We start from the raw sequence: 22,987 nt of genomic DNA on the forward strand, positions 1-22,987 counted from the left end.
ATCCTTGGAGAAGTGTCTCTGCACCCCACACTGGGTTTGTGTCTCAGCACTTGTCCCAGAGTGTGCAGGGCTCATTCCCAGCACAGCCTCCTGGGAAAAGCTGGAGCTGGATCCATGCTCAAACTGCTTCCCACTCATCCCAGGACAGGGCTCCTGCAGGAGAGGCTGGAGAGCCACTGGCAAGGTGCTCCCAGGGCCCTGGGTGGGTCAGGGAGAGCTCCCTGACCTGGAGAGGGGAGCAGAGACCTGCAGGAACCCCCAGGGACTTCAGGCATTGCAGGTTCTCACCTCCTTTCCCACAACATCCCCTTCAGTGAGGAATGGTTGGACTCCGTGGTCTTGGAGAGCTTTTCCAACATAAATGATCCTGTGATTCCCCTGGAGGCAGCTCCAGCACCCACAAGAGACACCCCCTGCCCTGTGCTTCCCATCAGGGTCCCTGTGTGTCCCCGGGGACACCAGCTCAGGGTCCCCCCTCCCCTCCCCACCATCCAGCTGGGCTGGGTTTTCCTGTTGTCCATCTGTCTGTGATCAGGCAACACTGAGACCAGGGAGGGGACAGCCCCAGGGTCAGCTGTCACCTCCTGCCACCTCTGGTAATAAGACTAAAGAATCTGTACAGCCTCTTGAATATATAATTATGGAATACATTCAATATTTGACTATTCTAGAGACTTGGTTTTTGATAAATCACTTCTTCTAGTATGGTTTCATTCCAGGATGCCAAATGGAGACAACAACTTATTTTCCTTTTATTCAGCCCCATGATGCCTCAGAGCAGGTTACACCCATGATGACAAACATTATATCAATGTGGGCACAAATATTTAAGTACTGATGGATAAATATTCCAGGGTGGAAACCCTGGGCCCTTCTTGAGGGAAGGGATGAAATGTCCTCATCCCAGGGCAGCTGGGACCCCCAGCAGTCCCTTCTCTGCTGCCTCCCAGCAGAAGCAGCACTCCATGCACACATCCCACCTCTCACCAGCAGAGCCAGTGGGAAAAGCTACAACTTCTTATGCAAGAGAGATTTTCTTCAAATAAAATAAAAAGCTGAGCAGAATAAAAGTGGCATTATATCCTCTGGAAGCTGATCCTCACTCCCTGGAGTGACAATTTTAACTTAAAGACTCCTGAACTCCACCAGAATTGTAAATTTGCCAGGCTGGATGCAGGGAAATACCCCAAAGGATTATCAGAGCCCATTCCAGAGCCTGGAGGAGCCCAAGTGCTGCAGGAGCACAAGCACCACAAGATGCCAGCATAGCCCAGCTGGATGAGCTGCTTCCAACCTGGCACGTGGGTGGGGGGCGTTTGGGGGTTCCCACGTGCCATGAGCAGCCTGAGGGCTCTGCCTGGGGCTGGGGAAGCAGCTGGAATGAGGGAGAGGAGCAGCAGCTCTTCCCAACCAGCCCCACCAGAGGAGCCGACCCTCCTGCCCCACCAAAGAGTGTGTGAGCAGAGTCTGGCTGATAAATCCCTCTCTCCTACAACGTCCTATAAAGGCTGGTTACAAAGTCAAGGATAGGAAGCAAATTCTGGCTGACACGGAGGTGGTCGGTCAAAGGTTGGACTCAATGACCCTGGAGGTCTTTTCAAACCAAAAGGATTCAGTGATTCAGTGAAACACCCTCAGCACCTCTCAGGCCAAGCCCTCTGCAGGGACGTGGGTTATGCAAGAGCTGGGGAGCCTCAGGGCCAATCCTGCAAATCCACTGGCTGTCCGAGCTCAGACAGAATTCCATGGAAGGAACGTGCCAGGAGAGGGCAACCTGCTCCTGCTGCATGCTTGGATGGAAGCAGGGAGCAAACCACCATGTGACTGGAACTGCCTGGGAAGAAAGGCCCTGGGGGTGCTGGTGACAGTGGCTGGACACGAGCCCGGGTGTGCCCAGGGGGGCAGAAGGCCAATGACCCCTGAGCTGTGCCAGCCCTGGTGTGTCACAGCCCCAGGGCAGGGCCCGTCCCTGTGCTGGCACTGCTGGGGCACCTCCAGCCCTGGGGGCACTTCTGGGCCCCTCAGACAAGAGACACTGAGGGGCTGGAGCGTGTGCAGGGAAGGGAACGGAGCTGGGAAGGGGCTGGAGCAGCTGGAGGGGCTCATCCTGGAGCAAAGGAGGCTCAGGGGGGACCTTCTGGCTCTGCAACTCCCTGACAGGAGGGGGGAGCCGGGGGGGGGGGGGTCGGGCTCTGCTGCCAGGGAACAAGGGACAGGAGGAGAGGGAACGGCCTCCAGCTGTGCCAGGGGAGGTTTAGATTGGATATTAGGGAACTTTTCTTCCCCAGAAGGGTTGCCCACTCCCAGCACAGCTGCCCAGGGTGGAGTCCCCGTCCCTGGAGGGATTTAAAAGCCCTGTGGATGTGGCACTTGGGGACATGGGTTAGTGGTGGCCTTGGCAGTGCTGAGGGATGGTTGGACTTGAGGGCTTTTCCCACCTAAATAGTTCTTCGATTCTGTGAAGCTTAGTATACTCAGTTATCCCATCCACCTTTTCCAGAGGAATGTCAGAAATCCTGTGGGGATGAAGGCACACACAGCTCTGCAGGTACACTGGTGCCACCATTCCTCTCAAGCTGTGAGTCCTACCAATTCCCTGATCCCTGACCAACAACCCAAAAAAAGACAAATTCCTTTATCTGCAGGGAGAACATCCGAGGGACTCACTGTGCCCTGCGAGGGTGGCACTGACCTGCCCTACCCCACCAGGAGCTCAGACCCCATTCTCCCTTCTGTGGCCAGGAGCAGAACCTGTTGGGTTTCATTAGACCCAAACCCCACACCAGAAGGGTTTCCTGTCAATCCTTCACTCCTTAGGGTCCAACAGCTCTGCCACCCTCACCCCTGCCCCAGCTCAACCCCCAAGAGATGCCTTCAGACTCGTTGAAGTGATCAGCTTTCATCTAGTGACTCACTTCTAATTAGTAAGAACTGTTATTATTTTCAGAGTTCAAAACTGATTTACCTCCAAAAGCCTTTTTCTGTGCCAGGTAAAGGAAAAAAGCCCGTGGGAATTTTAAATGCCTAAAAATAACACTGAAATAAATACACTGAACTGATGAGGTGAGCTGGAAATCTCCCCCTTGGTGCTCCCAATAATATGAAAATCCCTGTTGTGTTAATAAACCTGGCATTAAAAACTACTTACAAGTGAAACTTGCCTTAAAAACATAAGGAACAAGAGTCCATTTCTAGCACTGAGCAAGACTTCAAGGCACAAGAGCCAGGATGTGCCAGGACACGGCTGCAGGGCTTTGTCCCCTTCCTGCACCCACAGCTCCGTGTTCCGGCATCTCCATGAGGAACCCACACCATCAAACTACACTGGGAACCCCCTGGGATGGAATTGTGCAGAGCAGAATAGAATCCTGAAATCCCAGACTGGTTTGGATTGGAAGGAACCTTAAAGCTCATCTTGTTCCATCCCCTGGAACGCCTTCCATAGACCAGGTTGCTCCAAGCATCCCTTCCAGGGCTCCAGGGGCAGCCACAGCTGCTCTGGGAAACCTGTGCCAGGGCCTACCCACCCTCACAGGGAAGGATTCCTTCCCAATATCCCATCTATCCCTGCCCTCTGGCAGTGGGAAGCCATTCCCCCTTGGCCTGTCACTCCAAGCCCTTGTCCAACGTCCCTCTCCACCTTTCCTGTAGGCTTCCTTCACAAAGCCCTGTCCTTTGGTTCTTCTACTGGATAAAGTTTTGCTTTATCTGTGTGTCCAGTCCCTTTCCATGTCCCTTTTTCCAGAAACCTGAGATTCTTAGCTAGGCAATAAGGTTTTCCAGCATGTAAATATGCTGCATGCTCCCATTTTAGACAGCACTAGGAGCAGTTGAAAGCTTTGGTGTTATTTTTAGCACAAATATTTTCGAAAGCAGTTTAGTCTTCCAGAACCAAACCTGGAGTGTCACTGGTACTTAAGGAAACCACATTCTTTGCCTGTTGTGAAAAATAACAACTTTGTAGTATATGGAAGTGTTTTCTTGCTCAAACCCCATAGCCTTGCCACCGAGGGTGACTTTCTCCTGGCTCCTTGCCAGCTGCACAGTGTTTATACCGTGGGATTTGAAAAATCCCCGTTCCTGCGTGGGTGCAGAAGTGGGAAGGATGATCCATGCTGCTACTTCTCTGCTGCACTTGCTAATATTAACTGGGTTTGTCATTTTGGGAACTTATAACTGGAGTTGGGATGAATGTCAGTGCAGATGGTCCTTCCTTGCTGAGCCGGGCACTGGAATTGGGATGCTCTGCCTTGTCAGGATTAACTGTTGTACCTGTGGCTTGTTCATGGACATGGAGCTGTGTGAGCCTGGGAGCAGCCAACAGGATGGACAGGGGGACCCCTCAGCCCCTCAGCCCCTGGCACATGTCTGATGAAGAGCAGGCTGCTCCCAAGGGAGGATCCTGACCCTGTCACACCTGACAAAGTCTCTGCTGGGCTGTCCCAGAGCTGCCACTGTGAGGGCTGGGTGGCACCAGGGAATGGTGGGCAAGGAGGGGAACTGCTCTCAGGGGGACACAGGCAGCTGGAGGGGCTTGGCCTCCTCCTGCCCTCACCGGGGGTGATGCTGCCCTGGGCCACAGGTACCACTGACACCAGGTGTCCTGGGCAGCCCCGAGCCAGGCTCATCTGGAGAGGCTGGAACCTCACACTTGGGACACACAGACACAGGGTGAGGCCCTGGCACTGAGGAGGCCCTGGCACAGGTTGCCCAGAGCAACTGTGGCTGCCCCTGGATCCCTGGAAGTGTCCAAGGCCAGGTTGGACGGGGCTTGGAGCAACCTGGGCTAGTGGGAGGTGTCCCTGCCCACAGCAGGGAGTGGGATGAGATGGGCTTTAAGGTCCCTTCCAACCCAAAACATTCCATGATTCTATAATTCTATGACCCTGCGAAGGCACAAACTTCCATTGTAATTCCCCAAGGGAAATAATTAACCATGAGTTAATTAACCATATGTGCACAGCTGCCCAGGTGTCATTGATTTTGGCTTTGCAGCCTTGCCAAGAGACCTTGGCAAATTCGTTGTCAAAAAGATGTGTGGAAGTGATCATGTGGAAGCAACATAAAAAAGCCCATCAAGAATTAGAGAAAGGAAACATTGATTTACAAACAGCTGAAAAACATGGAATGATAAATCTCCTAACGCAAATCATGCACTCACACACAGTGTTTGTCCAAAGCATGGGGTGAGAGGGCTGTAAATAATGAAATAAAGAAAAAACAGACTTTAAAGAAACACAGAAGATGGGCACAGGAGAAACACAAACCAACAACAATCGACAGCAGTTTAAAACACAAAAACAGCTTTGCAGTACCTACAGACATGGCACAGCAGAGAGCATTCTGCCACCTTGATACTTATCAACTCAAGGAATAGCACAATTCTCACTGTAGGAATTAATCTCTCTCCCATTTTTGCTGGTGAAACATTTGCTCTCCACCTTCCACAGGCTGAACTGCCCTGAACCCAATGACTGCAGTAGGCTACTTCAGCTCCTGAATTATTCCCCACCCTCCCAGCTCTCACAGCCACGGTGGAGGACTGAGTAAGGACTGAGAAGGATTTCTCCTCCCTGTGGACCTGCAGCAAACTCCTTCTGCATCAGCTCAGCCAAAAAAGAGCCTTTTCCTTCACTGCAGCTGGCCCAGGTCACTCTGGTGAGGAAAGAAAGGCCCTGATGTGCCAGCAAACTTCATAGAATAATGGAATCATTAAGGTTGGAAAAGCCCTCTGAGATCATCGAGCACAACCATTCCCCAGCACTGCCAAGGTCACCACTAACAGTGTCCCCAAGTGGCACATCCACAGGGCTGTTAAACTCCTCCAGGGACGGGGACTCCTCCACTGCCCTGGGCAGCTGGGCCAGGGCAGGACAACCCTTTCCATGAAGGAATTTTCCCTAATATCCAATCTAAACCTCCCCCAGTATCCTCGTGCTGCACATCCCACCTCCCTCCTCCAGCAGGAGCATCTTCCCCGAGCTCCAGCGTGAGCGGAGCCTCCTGCCCACCCCCGCTCTGCTCCTGCAGTGCCAGCCCTTCCCAGCCCCGCCTACACCCCTCCTCTGCTCCCTCACGTTCCATTATTTATGTTCAGGGGTTATTAAACAGCCTCACCAGGAACAGCGAGCACACAGGAGCCCAAAAAGCTCCAGGGAGGAGCCGTCCAGGCCGGGCAGCCGGGCCTGGCTCACCACACACAGCCTGCGGAGTGCCAGCTCCTCCAGGGATCCCAGGAGCCCCGAAACAGGGCAGGAGGGTGAGAGCAGAGGGTGACTGCTCGGGGAGCAGAGCACCAGCATTCCCTCGTCCCCCTGTGCCCTGGGCAGCGGCACAAGGCAGGGCAGGTGCTGGGGACGGGTGGTGCTGTTGGGCAGGTGAAGTGCATGTCCTGCAGAACTGCAGAGCTCCAGGAGCTGAGACATCACTTCCCACCCCCCTCTGAATCATGGAATCATGGAAGGTTTGAGTTGGGAGGGACCTTAAAGCCCATCCAGTGCCACCCCCTGCCATGGGCAGGGACACCTTCCACTAGCCCAGGTTGCTCCAAGCCCCGTCCAACCTGGCCTTGGACACTCCCAGGGATCCAGGGGCAGCCACAGCTTCTCTGGGAAACTTGTGCCAGGGCCTCCCCACCCTCACAGGGAACAATTCCTTCCCAATATCCCATCTAACCCAGCCCTCTGGCACTGGGAAGCCATTCCCCCTTGTCCTGGCACTCCAGGCCCTTGTCCAGTGTCCCTCTCCACTCTTCTTGTAGACTCCCTTTCAGGTACTGCTGTCCTTTGGTTCTCCCAGTGGATGAAGTTCTGCTTTATCTGTGTGTCCAGTCCCTTTCCATGTGTGTTTTTTTCCAGAAAACTGGGAATCTTAGTCTGGGAAGCCATTCCCCATTGTCCTATCACAGAATCATGGAATGGGTTGGGTTGGAAGGGACCTTAAAGTCCATCTGGTTCCACCCCCTGCCATGGGCAGGGACACCTTCCACTGGGCCACGGACACCACTCCAGTGAGGGCTGAGCAGCCACGTGGCTCCTTCGCTCGCTCCGGAGGACAAGGCCAGAGCAGCGGGAATGGCCTAAATACTGAGCTCCTGCTGCAATGTTTCATTGGTGCTGTTATGTAAGGACCATTTTCTGTGTTCCTTCACTAGGAATGATTATCAGGGATTACATCTGGGAAAGAATAGCGGACAACAGTGCGTTGTACCTGGGAAAAAAGGGAAGATCAGCAGCACAGCGAGGAGGGAAGCACAGTCCCAGGGTTACTCCACCCCGACAGGGAAGGGAAGTGGAGACCAGGAAACCAGCAGCAGGAGAATTAAAACAGATTAGAAAAAAACCAAGGGGGGTGGGAGGGAGGAGGGAAGCAGTTCCTGGGCTGTGAAATAGAAAATCCTCAAGATTCCTCTCATGCTCCTCATCTTTGCACTGCCAGGTAGCAGCCAGGAGCAGCTGGAGTCTGTGTAGACAAGAGAACCCTACACTGGTTTGGTCGGAAGGACCTAAACACCAGCCAGTCCCACCCCCTGCCATGGGCAGGGACACCTTCCATTATCCCAGGTTGCTCCAAGCCCCATCCAATCCAGGATCCAGGGGCAGCCACAGCTTCTCTGGGCAACCTGGGCCAGGGCCTCCCCACCCTCACAGGTGGGGACCTTCCCAGTATTCCATCTAAACCTACTCTCATTTTAAAGCCATTCTCCCTTGTTCTGTCACTCCATGCCTTGTGGATCTCAGATGTTCACAGCCCATTTCAGCTGGATGTCCATCCATCAGGATCAGACACTCAACCTGATCAAGCACTTGCCCCCCTGCCCCTCCCAGCTCTAGGCCTGCAAAATTCCCAGGACAAGGAAAAATTCCCAGGCTGAACAAACACACACTAGAAGCAACAAAAATAGGAAACCACTTTTTTTCTGTGTGCCAGACACATGTTCAGACCACTTTCTTTAACCATCAGGACCTAAACCCCCATGATTAGGACGCTTGCCAACAGCCCCATCACCTGTGATTGCCTGGGCACTCAGCCACTTCTTTCCATGAAGAAATTTTCCCAATATCCAACCTAAACCTCCCCTTGCGCAACCAGAGGCCATTTTCCCCCCCAGCTCCCCCCTCCTGTCAGGGAGTTGCAGAGCCAGAAGGTCCCCCCTGAGCCTCCTTTGCTCCAGGCTGAGCCCCCCCAGCTCCCTCAGCCCCTCCTGCTGCTCCAGCCCCTTCCCAGCTCCGTTCCCTTCCCTGCACACGCTCCAGCCCCTCAGTGTCTCTTGTCTGAGGGGCCCAGAACTGCCCCAGGGCTGGAGGTGCCCCAGCAGTGCCAGCACAGGGATGGGCCCTGCCCTGGGGCTGTGACACAGCAGGGTTGGCACAGCCCAGGGGCCATCGGCCTCCTGCCCCCCTGGGCACACCCGGGCTCGTGTCCAGCCACTGTCACCAGCACCCCCAGGGCCTTTTCCAGCTTTCCAGCCCCTCTGCCCCAGCCTGGAGCGTTCCATGGGGTTGTGGTGACCCAAGGGCAGGACCCAACACTTGGCCTTGTTGTCCCTCACACCGCTGGCCTGGGCCCCTGGATCCAGCCTGTCCAGGTCCCTGGGTAGAGCCTTCCCAGCCTGGGTCAGCCAGGAGGAGCTGAAGTGTTGGCTGCAGCTCACTGGTGGTGGCTGAGTTGTAGTAACCCATCCTGATCCAAGGGAACAGGGATATGGGAGGGGCAGAGCACCCTGACCACTGCAGGAGGGAACACGAGCGAGCGCAGAAGGCACTGAGAGGAAACAGGAACCATTGAGAGCTGGAAACCCAAGCAAAGAGCTCCATCTCAGCAGCCCTGTCAATTCTATTTCCCATGGCAGCAGCTCCTGGCATAGTTAACAGCAGCCAGCTATCCTGGGAAAATCAAGACTCCAAGGTAAAGAGGCAATCAGAAGAGCAAGGTGACAGAGAGCTGGCAGCCAGTGCCTCCAGACAGGAGCTCTCCAGCAGAGGGAAAACAGCTCACAGTGATGGAGGAACTCACAGGAGGAGGGGAAAAGGGAATGCTTTTGTCCAAAGAGCTGGAAATAGCAGGACTGTTACAGCCAGAGCTGAGCTGGAGTCGAGGGCACAAGGACAACAATGACAGGGATTGTCCCATCCTGCCACAGCCAAAGCAGAGGCACAAGCCAAGGCCACCTGGCCAGGAGCTTCTGGGAGGCCAGGGGAGGACAACAAGGGGATAATTCACAGAGCAGGGCAGGGAAGGTGGCAGATGCTTTGCAGTGTCACAGGCCCAAGTCAAAACAGCTTTTGCAAACAAACCCCCGACTTGGAAAAAGGACAAAAAACGGCCCAGATAAATCAAGTAACAAAAGTGACGTTATCACTAGAGCAATTAAAGGGAAAGCCAAGGAATAATTCATGATGGTTATTTTTTAATGCCATTATAAAGGCTGGATCCAGGACACTGAAGGGGAACTGCTTGCTGGCTTGAGCTGCCCCTTGGGTCTCACCCACCCAACTGCACAACAACCCTGGGGTGGGGAACACAGCTCCAATGTTCCTCTCCAGAGCTGGATCTTCCCTTTCCACTCTGCTGCTGCAGAAACTCACCCCAGGACCAGGGCAGAAGGCATCACCACCAACAACAACCCTCCTCCTTCCCCCGGTACCACCTGGACCTCCCATTCTCCCGCAGTCCAAAAAGTTGCCCTGTTTGCCAAGAAGAGAGCAATGGATTAAGGCAGGAAGAATAACCAGACAACCCAAGCAGTCAAATCTAGTTATCCCAAATCCCAGAGCCACACCACAGGGTGCTGGTTTCAAAGTGAATCCTTCCCAGGATAGCTGAACAAGGTCAGCCCAGGCAATTCCATCTCTTCCCTGGCAAGCAAGGTGTAACTGGTATTTTGGGAACAGGATAACAGGACAGGGCACAGGCAGTGGTTCCTCTGGGCACTGCTCCTTCACTTCCAGTGCTGTGCTGCCTAAAGACCTCCTGGGTCACATTCTGCACACAGAGAGTTAGAGCTTGTAACCCAAGGGATGAAACTGTGCCCAAACCTGTTGAGTCTCTCTGGATTTTCTGGCTCCCCACAGCGAGTGCCACAATTTACCTGGGTGTTGAACAAAGTATTAATTATTCCTGCTCCATTTAAACCTACTACCTGATAATTTCCTCCTTCTTCTTGTTATAGGCACTTGTCCCCAACTTTTCATAGACTCAGTCACAGAATCATTCAGGTTGAAAGAGACCTTTAAGTTCAGCCATCACTACCACAGTGTCCACACTAACCCCTGTCCCCAGGGCCACATCCACATGTTTTTTGAACACTTCCAGGGATGGTGACTCCACCCCTGCCCTGGGCAGCTGTGCCAGTGCCTGACCACCCTTTCCATGAAGAAATTTTCCCCAGTGTCCAACCTGACCCTCCCCTGGCACAGCTGGAGGCCGTTCCCTCTCCCCCTGTCCCTTGTTCCCTGGGAGCAGAGCTCGACCCCCCCGGCTCCCCCCTCCTGTCAGGGGGTTGCAGAGCCAGAAGGTCCCCCCTGAGCCTCCTTTTCTCCAGGCTGAGCCCCCCCAGCTCCCTCAGCTCCTCATCAGACTTGTGCTGCAGCACATTTCCTGCAGCACTGACCATCTTCCACATGGCACCTTCAGCTGTTGTTCTTCCAGATGGAAAATTTACTTTCCATCATCCCCCTTCCCTTGGTGGAGGAGGTTTTGTTTGTCTGGTTAATCTTGTGCCTGTTTTTTTGGTTTGATTTTGGTTTTTTAAGTTCTGCTGAAAACCCTCTGAGCCAACATGGGGAGAGCCAGGGCCTCTCCAGGGACAACATCACAGCTGCACATGGAGCAAACCTACATTTTATCTTTTCCACTTTTCTTATCAATTCCCTTTTTTTTTTTTTTTGCTGCACTGTCTTCAGCCCCAGCCAAAGGAACTAGACACCTCTGAATGCAGTTGGTAGGTAAGTTGGCCCTGGCACAGATACCAGCACTGATCCATCCAGTGAATTCCTGGATTTTAGTTCCATGAACACCAAAACCACCTTAAGCCAGCCTGGAATCTGCTCCTGAATCACAGTGTGGCCTTCACCCTCTCTCCTCCCAGGAACTGCCAAGCAGAGGGGCAAAAGGAGTCACCAATTCCCTCCCCAAGCAGCCCAAGTCTATTTTGGGGAGTTTTCCCAGTGTTTAAAATATGGGCACAGACCCCCTCATCACAGAGCCAAGAAAACAATCCCCATATATTCATCACTCATATCATTTCTGTATCTCGTGATATTGCCCTAAACACAAAGGATAGTTTTATACATATTTTTATATTTTTTTCTTAAAGAATATCAACCAACCACAGTCACCAAATACAGGGGGTGAGCACAGAAACCTGATTTTCAGGATAGAGAACAGCACAGGGTCATACCCAGCACTGATGAAAGCAGGTGATGGAGCTGGGAACCATGTGGGCAAATCAAGTTTACTGCAACTTTACCAACACTTTGTAATCCCAACCAGGAACAGGAATGCCAGGTTTGGCTGAACAGAGGCTAAAGGTGAGCTGTCCAGTCAGGTGTGGGACACTGCTGTCCTCCTGTGACACTACACATGTGTTTGACAGGAATTAAGCACACGTGGTAATTGAGCAGAGCTAAACCAGCAGCTCAGCTCTACTCTCACTTTCTGCCACTAATCCCCTGGGATCCCCAGGCAGGTTTCTCCCCAGGAAGCAGGATGAGGACAGCGAGCCCAGGCCACATTTCTCAGTACCAGTGTCCCAGGTCACAGCTTGTTACCAAAATAGTCCCAGCTCTGCACTGGGCAGAGGGGAAACCAGAGCTCCTCCAGCTACACAGCACAGGGAACAGCAAAGTCTCCCATCTCATACTTGCTCTGGGGATAGGTTTTGCTGTTTCTTAAAAATAGACATGAAAATCAGACCTGTGAAAAGGCCTCTCTGGGTGCACAGCTCCAGCCAGCAAGCGAGTTAAAAACACTTCCACAGACTCTTTTCATCCACCCCAAAATGGTCTCCCAGTAGTCAAGGTACATGCAGAGTTATCCCAATTTGCCAGTCCAACACCCATCAAATCTCAAACACCCCGAAGGCAGTGAGGGAGCACTGATTCCTGCAGAGACACAGCCCGTGAGAGTCATTGATGCTCCTCCTCGTCAGCACAAATCCAAACGGCTCCTCACCACCCTCTGTGCCCACTGGAGCCCGTCTGGGCTCTGCAGAGCAGCCCTGGAAAACAACACGGGTTTGGGGGATCACTCAGGGTAAGAGGAGCCAATTCAGACAATTCCCCATGTGAGCAGACCTGAAGGACCCGAGGACTTCTTCAGCAAATCCAGAGTCTCCTCCTTCCACCTTTAACACCCACCCCAGGGCTCACCCAGCACTCACAGGCACACAACACTAGGAATTTTATTTTGATTCAAGCAAAACAGTCAAACCTAACACACAAACTCTTTACCTTAATGAAAAGATCTCTAACTGGGACAAAACACCATCAGCCAGGTGAACATGAAAGTACAAAGTAATGTAGTGATCTCCTCAGCTCTACCTCCACAGCATAAGGACTCAGCACCTGCTCACAGAGTGCCTTATCCCCTCAGATCAGATCAGAAAAGCCTGGAATAAGAGGAGTGTGTGTGGTTTTGATCTCCCCTGAGCTCCCTGGGCTGGATGGCAGCTGAGTCAGCACAGCCACACCAGCACTGCTGCTGCCCTGCCCTCAGCCCTGAGTGAGGAACTCAGCACAGCCAGAGCCTCAGGACAGTAAGTCTCTGCACTTGCTATTTTTGTGGGAAGAGACAAACCAAAATAACTGTGCCTGGCTCTGGGGCAGTGTTGCTGACAGGCTCCCACGGCCCTGGGCTGGGCTGCAGCTCCACAGGCACTCCACATCTGCCCAGCATCACCCACGGCCAACGGGCCAAGGGGGGAAGGTGAAGCCACACACCCACCTCTCCATGAGACCCTTTTCCACACATTCACCCAGATAAAGGACTCACATCCCACTATGGATGTTCCTGGACCAACAGCCTCCACAGCCAGCTCACTGCAGCCAGGACCAGCACAGTGTCACTCTCTGCCTGGACAAACAAGTGTGCCCAGGAACTTCCCCCTTCTCCTCGGTCAGCTGTGCTCTCCCCCTGCATTTGCACATTCCAGAGCTGGAATTTCAAGGGACAGAGAGGTCACAATGCTTAGAATCAGGGAATTCTGGAATGGTTTGGGTGGGAAGGAACCTTAAAGCTCATCCATTCCCACCTCCTGCCATGGGCAGGGACACCTTCCACTAGCCCAGGTTGCTCCAAGCCCCATCCAACCTGGCCTTGGACACTTCCAGGGATCCAGGGGCAGCCACAGCTTCTCTGGGCAACCTGTGCCAGGGCCTCATCACCCTCACAGGGAACAATTGGTTCCCAATATCCCATCTATCCCTGCCCTCTGGCAGTGGGAAGCCATTCCCCCTTATCCTGTCCCTCCATCCCTTGTCCCAAGTCCCTCTCCAGCTCTCCTGGAGCCCCTTTAGGCCCTGGAAAGCTTCATCCATCCATGGATGCCAGTGCCCTGGCACACATCATGCTTCAACAATCCTGGGAAATGGGTGTCTGACACATGACTCAACATCTGCCTGCCCTTGTGTGACCACCCACTGCTCAGAAGCCACATCAGCCCAGGGCTGGGGTTTGTTCCCCCCCAGTTCACACCATCAGCACTCGGAATTCTGCTGCTCCTCCAACCCCTCACACCCGTGCCCTGGGTTCCCCCTCAGCACTGGGGGTTTGCTGTGCACACAGCAGCACTTCCCACAGGGAAGCTGAGGGGTTTCCTGGGGCACTGAACCAACCTCAACCTCCCCCAGGGTGACTCTGAAAGCTGAGCTCACACTGTATCTCTGGATGAATGTTCTCCGCACAGAGCAGCATCTGCAGGGGTCCCAAAGCCCAAACCTGAGCCAGGACAAGGAGGTGTGATGAGCACTGAACCAAAGTGATCCCAGGATCCACCACAAATCCCTCCCCACTGCACTCCCCAGTCCCGCCTTCAGACACCCCTTCTCTTAAATATTCAGGGAATTTTATGCAGATACATTTTCATTTTAAGAGAAGCATTATAAACTCAGGTGTTCACGCCATCTTCTCTCTCCTAGAAGGGAAAAATGATGAAATAAGAGGAAATGGTGATTTCCAGTATCCAATAAAAGATCTGAGAGTGGATTTATTTCAGGACAAAGGAGACAGCCAGCTTTTTGATACATTCATAGAATCATGGAATCTCAGAATGGGTTGGGTTGAAAGGGACATAAAGACCATCTCATTCTACTCTCCTGTCTGTGTACTCCCTGAAGGGGACACCTTCCACTATCCCAGGTTGCTCCAAGCCCCATCCAGGACTGAACATTCCAGAGACAGGGCAGTCACAGCTGCTCTGGGCAACCTGTGCCAGGGCCTCACCACCCTCCCATGGAACAATTCCTTCCCAAGATCCCATCTAACCCTGCCAGTGGGAAGCCATTCCCCCTTGTCCTGGCACTTCAGGCCCTTTTCCAAAGTCCCTGTCCAGCTCTCTTGAAGCCACTTTAGGTACTGGAAAGGGCTCTAAGGTCTCCCTGGAGCCTTCTCTTCTCCATTCCTGAGGTTTGTTTTCTGCAACTTGAAGCCATGCTGGTTTGTGGAAGAAAACCCAAGGTTAATCCCAAAAGAATTATAAACACTGAACTATTTCTAAAATATTCTGTTTGTTAACCAACCCATTACCCAGCAGAGCAGTAACAATGTCACTCTGGGGAGGAGCTGTGAGACAGGCACGGGGCTCTGACAGTTTTACACAATGCAGCAGTGCCAAAGCTGCTCCAATAAATACCACAACAAACACCACAGCACAGCATGGTGTGTGGAAGGGGAAGGAGGAGAGATACACACAGAGCCAGCTCAACTAAATAGATGTGTCATCTACCAAACTAAACTATGGGAACACCCCCCGTGTGGTGCAGGAGCCGCTGCCCACTGCATTTACAGCATTCCCTGTCCACACAGAGCAGCAGAGTCTCCAGGAGAAAGGCACATCATCCTGCCTTCAGGGACGAGTTCATCAGCATGAGTTCATTGTTACTGGCTGTCCACAATGTACAGCCATTACCACAGCTCTAAAGACCTCCCAGAGCTGCCCAACCAGCTGAGAAGACGAGTGGTGCCCACAGCATTGTGTCCAACCCTTTGTGTCCCTGGGAAACCATCAGCTCCATCCCACCACGTACGAAACCAGATCTGTGCAGGTTCTGCACAGCTGAGCAGGCACAGAGGAGCTGCTGGCAGGGGGGACTGAGAGGGAGGATCTGGGTGCCAGGGGGTACTGAGGAGGAGGCTCTGGGTGCCAGGGGGTACTGAGAAGGCCCCAGTTGCACATTAGCCCAGGGGTGTTCCCTACCTGACTGGTTGTTCCGCATGCGGATGGCCTTGGCCTTGGCCAGCTCCAGGGCCGTGACCCAGCGCTGCCGCTCCACCTCCGAGTTGGCCTTCAGGTGGTAGGTCCTGCCCCCGTTGGACAGCACGATGTTACACGAGTCCTCCGTGTCGATGTGGGCCGTGGACAGGTTGATGGTCCCCCGACACGTGTGGGCCATCTCTGCCTGCGTCCTGCACGGGAACAGAGGGACAAGGAAGGGTCAGTGCCCCTGCACACAGCCCCTCCTGTTACCAAACAAGGGGTATTTCTCTAAGAAAGAGTCTCTGCAGCAGCAGGGTAAGATGTTGGAAAATTCTTTTAACTTTAGCACAATAGTGTCTGGTCTGATGTTCGTGGTTAATGGTTAGTTTTGTGCCATACAGTACCTAGTACAAACACCAGAGATTGTGTTAGCTCCCTGCATCTGTGACTAGCAAGGCTTGTGCCAGCTAATGCTTCCTTATTTACTTATGTTAGTGATTAATATGTACTGTGCTTCCTCATTTACTTATGTTAGGGATTAATATGTACTAGTAGATGTCTTAGTTTTGAGAACACAGATCGAGTGTCAGAGTAAAGAACAATTAGAGAAGTGTATCAGGACTTCACCAGATATCTGAGATACTCTCAAGGAAGGAAGTTTCAGAAGATCCCAGACCATAAAAGGGAATTCTAGGGAATGGGATGTTCCCAAGTGACCACCAAAGACCCTCAAAAGACCCCTACTCATATCCAAATAAGTTCACATTAATAATTAGCATATATGTATGTATTCAGGAAATGTAATGAATATGTAATATAAATACAATGAATATGTACTAGTTTCACGAATATAACCTGGTCTGTTGGGTTGCTACTCATGCATGCTTTGAGGAATAATCCCCATGCATCCAGCACTGCTAATAAAGTGAAGTTTGCCTTTCTAACCAAGTAAACTGGTTGGAGAATTTATTTTCCAGCTTTCGGTGACAGTCCTCAAAACATTCAGTGACAGTCCCCAAAACATCACCAATGCACCCTCATCCAGCAAAGATCCATGGAGACATCCCACAGTCCACACTCCCATCCAAGGAGCTGGACAAGCTCCTCAAACAGAGAAACAAGGATGAGCTGCAGCATTTAGACAGAGCTTGTTCCCTTGCAGGATATCTCCCCTCATCCCAGTGGCTGGTTTCACATCCCACTGTGCCCACTGCTTCTGGTTGCCCTAAAAGCAAAGTTACCACCTGCACATCAGTGACCTTTCTCCCCTCATTTCTATTGCTGCTTTCCTCCCTTCTCCCTGCTATCCTGCATCCAGCATTTTGTGGCTCCTTATATCCTCTCCCATCACTGTTTTCTGTGCTCAGACCTTGCATGCAAAGCTCTCCATCAGCAAGGCAAACAAAAGCAGTATGATGCTGTCAGAGCACCTTTGCTACTGGCACAATTAGCCCCTCCCCAGGCTCACCCAGATGAGCTCACTTCCCAAAAAACAGCCCTCCTTTCACCCAGCTGGGCACACCTGGGGCAACCCACCCTGCAGCACCCACCACCATCCCACTGCCAACAGCCCCACCCAGGACTCCGTGTCCAGGGGCCAAAGCCCCCCAGCCTGTACAAGAAAACAGCACACCCCTGCTCCACACCACAGCTCTGCTGATCCCAGCCAAGGACAGGCTGGATCCAGGGACCGAGGTCACTGATGTGAAGGTCAACAAGGCCAAGTGCCAGGTCCTGCCCTTGGAGTCACAACAATCCCATGAATTACTCCAGGATTGGGGCAGAGGGGCTGGAAAGCTGGAAAAGGCCCTGGGGGTGCTGGTGACAGTGGCTGGACACGAGCCCGGGTGTGCCCAGGGGGGCAGGAGGCCAATGACCCCTGGGCTGTGCCAGCCCTGCTGTGTCACAGCCCCAGGGCAGGGCCCGTCCCTGTGCTGGCACTGCTGGGGCACCTCCAGCCCTGGGGCAGTTCTGGGCCCCTCAGACAAGAGACACTGAGGGGCTGGAGCGTGTGCAGGGAAGGGAACGGAGCTGGGAAGGGGCTGGAGCAGCAGGAGGGGCTGAGGGAGCTGGGGGGGCTCAGCCTGGAGCAAAGGAGGCTCAGGGGGGACCTTCTGGCTCTGCAACCCCCTGACAGGAGGGGGGTGTGGGGGGGTGTGGGGGGGGTCGGGCTCTGCTGCCAGGGAACAAGGGACAGGAGGAGAGGGAACGGCCTCCAGCTGTGCCAGGGGAAGGTCAGGTTGGATAACAGGAAACACCTGTTCACTGAAAGAGTGGTTAAGCATTGGAAGAGACTGCCCAGGGCAGTGGCAGAGCCACCATCCCTGGAAATGTTAAACAAATGTGTAGATGTGGCACTTGGGACGTGGGTTAGTGGTGGCCTTGGCAGTGGTGCGTTAACGGTTGACCTCAATGATCACAGAGGGCTTTTCCAACTTGAACAACTCTGTAATTCCATAAGAACATCACAGCACAGGAATCTGGAGTTCTCTTGAGGGAGGTTTTACAGGCACAGCACAGAGCTGCTCTCAGAAAGTGTCAGCGACTGAGTCCTTTATGGGCTGGAGATACAGTCCCTCCCAGGGAAGGGTGGGCAGCAATCCAGAGACTCACTGCCAACCTTATTCCTGGGATTACTTGTTACGTAGAAGGAATTCACTCTGGCTGAGCGTGAAGTCAAACCCCCAAGCCCCCAATCCTAACTTCAGCATCCTGAACACATCTCTGACCTACTCAGCCCTCACACTGCTCTGCACAACAGATTTATCCCAGGACCACATCTGAGCTCAACATGTGGACAGAAAATCCTCCTGGAGCCTCCTAAATATTTATGGTTTGTGTCTCTCAGCACCACAGGTTAAGTTTGGCACCAGTGCACAGTGTGGTTACACTTGTTTGCAGGGGGTAAACTGGCCCCAAAGAAATCAAGTCCCAATTTTCATTCCCAAGTCATCCCTTCACGCTGCAGCAGGTCCCAGGAGGGATTCCTTCCCACCTTGGGAGAGCTGCTAAAATGATTTTCTCTTCTCCGCACAACAAAGGTCTCCAAGGTGACTGCACTAAATCAACCCCAGTGGTGTTGAACAGCCTCGCTCTCCCGCCCAAGGAAACTGGGATTTCGCTCCCTGAGCTCCCTTCCCAGGCCAATCTGCATGGGAAATCAATTCCCATCAATCAGCACCCACACGAGGCAGGCACCTGACCCAGCCCAGAGCCAACGAGCTCCTCTGTGTGCACACAGGGGAAGCAGAGGTGCCCTTCAGAGCCCTCGTGGGCAGCGGGATCTGCTTATTCACCACTGGCAGCTCAGCCATTGCATAACGTGATCCCGGCAGATCTCCCGATCCCCCTTCCCACAGTAATCCCGGCCCCGCGCACATGGAGACCCGGGCAGGCTGCAGGGACCCGAGGGAGGTTAAACATGGGCACGGAGCACACAGAGGTGGAGGCAGCTGAGCCTCCAGGATTTTTTAGCTTTGCGAGGGAGCAACCGACGGGATTCGCCCTCGGAGATACAAAATTAGAGCTGTGCATGGGAGGCAGGAAGGGCACTGACAGCCCTGCAGAGAGCGCTGGCCAGGACACAGCAACAGGGAGAAAACATCCCCAAATACCACAGGAGGTCTAAAGCACCCACCCAGCTTGGGGAGAGCTCATGTGGCAGGTCAATAGAACCCTTTTCCCAGCAGCAAGATCCCAAAGCTCCAGGACACGCTCCATGCAAGCCTTGAGCCATTAACCAAGGCACAGGGACACTGCCCAGCCCGGGCAGGCCAGGAGAAGGTCAGGAATCGGGACACAATGTCACAGCTTATGTCCCAAATCATTCCTGTGGCAAGAACGGTGCTGCTTATGGCTGTGTTAAGGTCACCAGAGAGGAGAATCCCTGCTCTAAAAGCAGGAATATCCTTTACCACAATGCCAGCAGGCCCCTATTCCAGTTGTCAAATCTCCTCCAGATGCACAGGTCACAATTCCTGCAAGGATTTTGCCCAAGCCATCAGATGATGCTGCTCTGAACAGAACCACATTTGCCTTTTTTTTTTTTACTTTGACACAATAATAGAAATTTCAGACTGGCATCCCTATGCACAGCCCAGCACAGTTCTTGTATCCCAGGCACTCACAATGACAGATTTTGCAAATACCTTCAAACATCATGTTAAATATTATTTGCAGCATTTCTCCCTTTTTTTTGACTGGAGAAGCTGCTTCAGCTCCTTAACACCACAAATCTAAACACACTGAGCTTGACAAGACAATTTACAGCATCAGTTCCTTAAAAAAGCTTCAGTAAAAAACTCCTGGAGTCTAAATTTCAACAACTCATCTTGCACAGCCTGACAGAGCACTGCAGTGCCATAAAAGAGCAGCAAATCCTGATTTAAAGACCTGCTTCCCAGTTCTGAAGGGACACTTGAGCTCCAGGAGGCTGCTCAGTTTTAACAGCTGTACCAGATCTCACTGTATATAAATAATAAAACTCTTTTGTAGGAGCTCACAAGGCACATTTATCAACAGAGCAAAATCTACCAGCCCCACAGATGTGGGTTTGGTGAAATCCCAACAGCCAAAGATTGAGCTTTAGATGCTGGTAGGATGCTGCTCACACAGAATTTGTGATCATAACTGTGTGGCTCTGCTGGAAGTTAACACACACAGCAAGGAACAAAGAGCCCCAGCTCACACTCTGCTCCCAACACTTACAGGAGCATGAGGGATGCCAATGGGATTTCTCTGATTTCCTTTCTACTAGCAAGGCTCAGCACCATGCTGGGTAGTCTTGCCTCTCCTAAAATTTGACTTCTTTTCTCACAGTTCCAACAGATCAGGCAGAGGATGCCAGCAGGGAACCGAGCCTGCTCTGCACAGCACCTGTGTCCAGGCACAGCGGAATTCCAGCCTGAGCACTGAGCAGGAGCTCAGGGATTCCCAACTCTGGGACCAGAGCATACCCCTGCCATCCTGGCAGCTCAACATCTACCTCAGTTCAGCCAAGCAGAGCAGGTATGACACACGTAGGGACCTTGTGAGGTTCCATCCTGGCTGGGAGCATCCAGCTTTTCGGAGGTGCCAGAAATGCTCCTGGTGGTGAGGTGAAGGTCTCCAAACTGCCTTATCCACCTACAACTCAGCAGGGAGCTACACAAGCACTGACCTGAGGCTCTGCTCCGAGGCTGGAGCAGCATCACCCACATTGCTAAAGCACCTCCACAGAGAAATCCAAACACAGTTTGAGTTATACCCAGAAAAATGGCCTCACGCTCTCGTCCTATAGATCTTGCCCCATCCCTGGAAGTGTTCAGGTTGGACAGGGCTTGGAGCAACCTGGTCCAGTGGAAGGTGTCCCTGCTCATGGCAGGGGATGAAACTGGATCAGCTTTCAGGTCCCTTCCCACCCAAACCATTCCATGGTTCTATGACGGACTCGCTGCTTCTTACACCACTGCCCTCTCCTGACTCAGAGATTAAGAGCTGTTTTTCTGACCATTTCTTTCATGGATTAAGTTGAAATCAGTTTATTAATTTCATTTTTCCATCACACTGGAAAATATCATAACATTAAGGGCTCTGCAGCCACAGAGAAATATTTATATCCACAGCATAACTGGGAAATGCCCTTTGGAGTCAGGTGCAGGGACTGCTGCAGGCAGAGGGAGGAACAGGCACCAAGGACAAGGAACAAACCAGGCAAAACTGGGCAATGCAGTACCTGGGGACAGACAGGAGGCACCGACTGGATTCGGGCTCTGTCTGACCACAAGAACAGCAAAGCACCTTTTTTAGATTCCATCACCATGGCCCTCAGGGGAATCAGGCTGAGCCTTTTCTTAATTAACAGAGATGGAAATTCCCCTCAGGGGATTTTGTTTCCTCACCAAAAGGAGTGAGGGGCAGCACAAAAGATGACTCAGCCCCAAGACCCCACAGCACCGAGAAGGCTGTTTGTGCTCATCTAGCTCTTCCCACGGGATGTTGTTCCACAAGACACAAGGATTTCCATGCAGAATCCACAGTCTATCAAGGCTCTCTGGATTAGGTCGAGCTCTCCCATCCTGCAGTGACCCTGGCAGCAGGGCCAGCACCCACCGGCGTCCCCACAGGGACAGGAGCTGCATTCCCTGTTTCTCACTGCCAACAAAAGGCTGTTGTGCCACCACCTCCTCCCCAGCACCTCCATCCTACTTTGGCACCAGCTTCCAGCGCATCCACGTTCACATCTGGTGCTTGAATTCACTGTCACCCTCACCCCATCCCCAATATTTGAACTATGAGATGCAGTGCAGCCTCTCAGCTGTTACAGGAACCCCCTGCAAAGAGCTTCACGGCACATTTCCCAATAAACTGAGATTTTGCACGTCCTTTGTTCAGAGTAATTGGGGATATAAAGCCAGTGAAATCTCTACAGTCCCTTTTAGGTGTGAGAAATCCCAAAAAGCACTTTAAAACTGGTTTTGTTTGAGCTCACAGGGGTGGAACATGGACACCAAACCTCTTGGGGTCATTACTCTCCCCGGGTTCAAGGAAAAAGGGTTTTTATGACGACTCAATCCCAGAACTGAAATGCCCAAGAGGAAGCAGGCACGTGGCTCCGGAGGTGTTTTCCCAGTGAGCAGGATCCATGTTCAGCACAGCACAGCTGGTTCAGCAGGGCTCTCACAAACCACAAGCTCCACGTGACAAACAGCTCAGATTTTCTCTTTCCTTCCTCTTTTTGCCTTCCCCAAACCCACCGAAGCACAAACCAACCCCAAACCAGCACATGGTAAGTGTTGGACTGAGGCTGCTGCGAAAACACACGATTTAGTTCTATTTAAAGGCCGATTAATCTGCAACTGGCCACAGTCAGGATGGGCACAGATTAGGGAGGATCAGGTTTAAGGGAAAGCCTGCAATCCAGCTGCAATTCCCACCAGCCAGAGGGATGCAATCCAGCTGCAATTCCCACCAGCCAGAGGGATGCAATCCAGCTGCAATTCCCACCAGCCAGAGGGATGCAATCCAGCTGCAATTCCCACCTGCCAGAGGGATGCAATCCAGGCTGCAATCCTTGCCAGCCAGAGGGATTCTGCAGCTTGGGTACTTACCACCTCCACAAATCATAGGAATATTCCCCTCCAAGCCATCCAGCAGCTTCCCAAACCAGCTACTGGGACAAACTCCTGCCCCCCACACATGACCCAACACCAATGAGCCTCAGCAACACCACCCAAGCATGGATTTAGAGGAGACCTGGCCGTTCACCTCTCCTGCCAGTGAGCAATAAGCACAGCAATCTGGATTTCACCCTCCTTTCTCCAGTGCTTTCCCACTTCAGTTTGGCTGCAACACCCACCCCAGTGAAGGGCAAGCTTTTCACAAGGAAAAACCTGGAAGACACGTTCTGCTCCACATCATTTACACACAGCCTGTGCTTCAGAGAGAAGGACAGACCTCCGGAGGAGCCGGGGGCAGGTGATCTGTCAGACAATCCCCCCGCCACAGCGCAGGACGCGGTGCCGCGCTCGGCCCTGGCACTGCCTGGCAGGAACAGGGACACCCCGGGAGCACGTTGTGCCAACGTCAGCACTG

The 22,987-nt window shown here is 52.8% G+C and overlaps 1 protein-coding gene across 2 annotated transcripts in view; it reads right to left on the minus strand.

Moving 5' to 3' along the window:
• Positions 1–22,987, minus strand: part of OSBP2 (oxysterol binding protein 2) — a 105,400-nt gene that overhangs the window by 64,004 nt on the left and 18,409 nt on the right. For both annotated transcript variants that reach the window (XM_032705975.1, XM_032705973.1), the window contains one exon: positions 15,416–15,624. In XM_032705975.1, coding sequence (XP_032561866.1) covers positions 15,416–15,624 — 209 coding nt within the window. The remainder of the gene's footprint in view (positions 1–15,415; positions 15,625–22,987) is intronic.

This window comes from Chiroxiphia lanceolata, chromosome 18, assembly GCF_009829145.1.
Source record: "Chiroxiphia lanceolata isolate bChiLan1 chromosome 18, bChiLan1.pri, whole genome shotgun sequence".
Taxonomy (NCBI): Eukaryota; Metazoa; Chordata; class Aves; order Passeriformes; family Pipridae; genus Chiroxiphia; species Chiroxiphia lanceolata.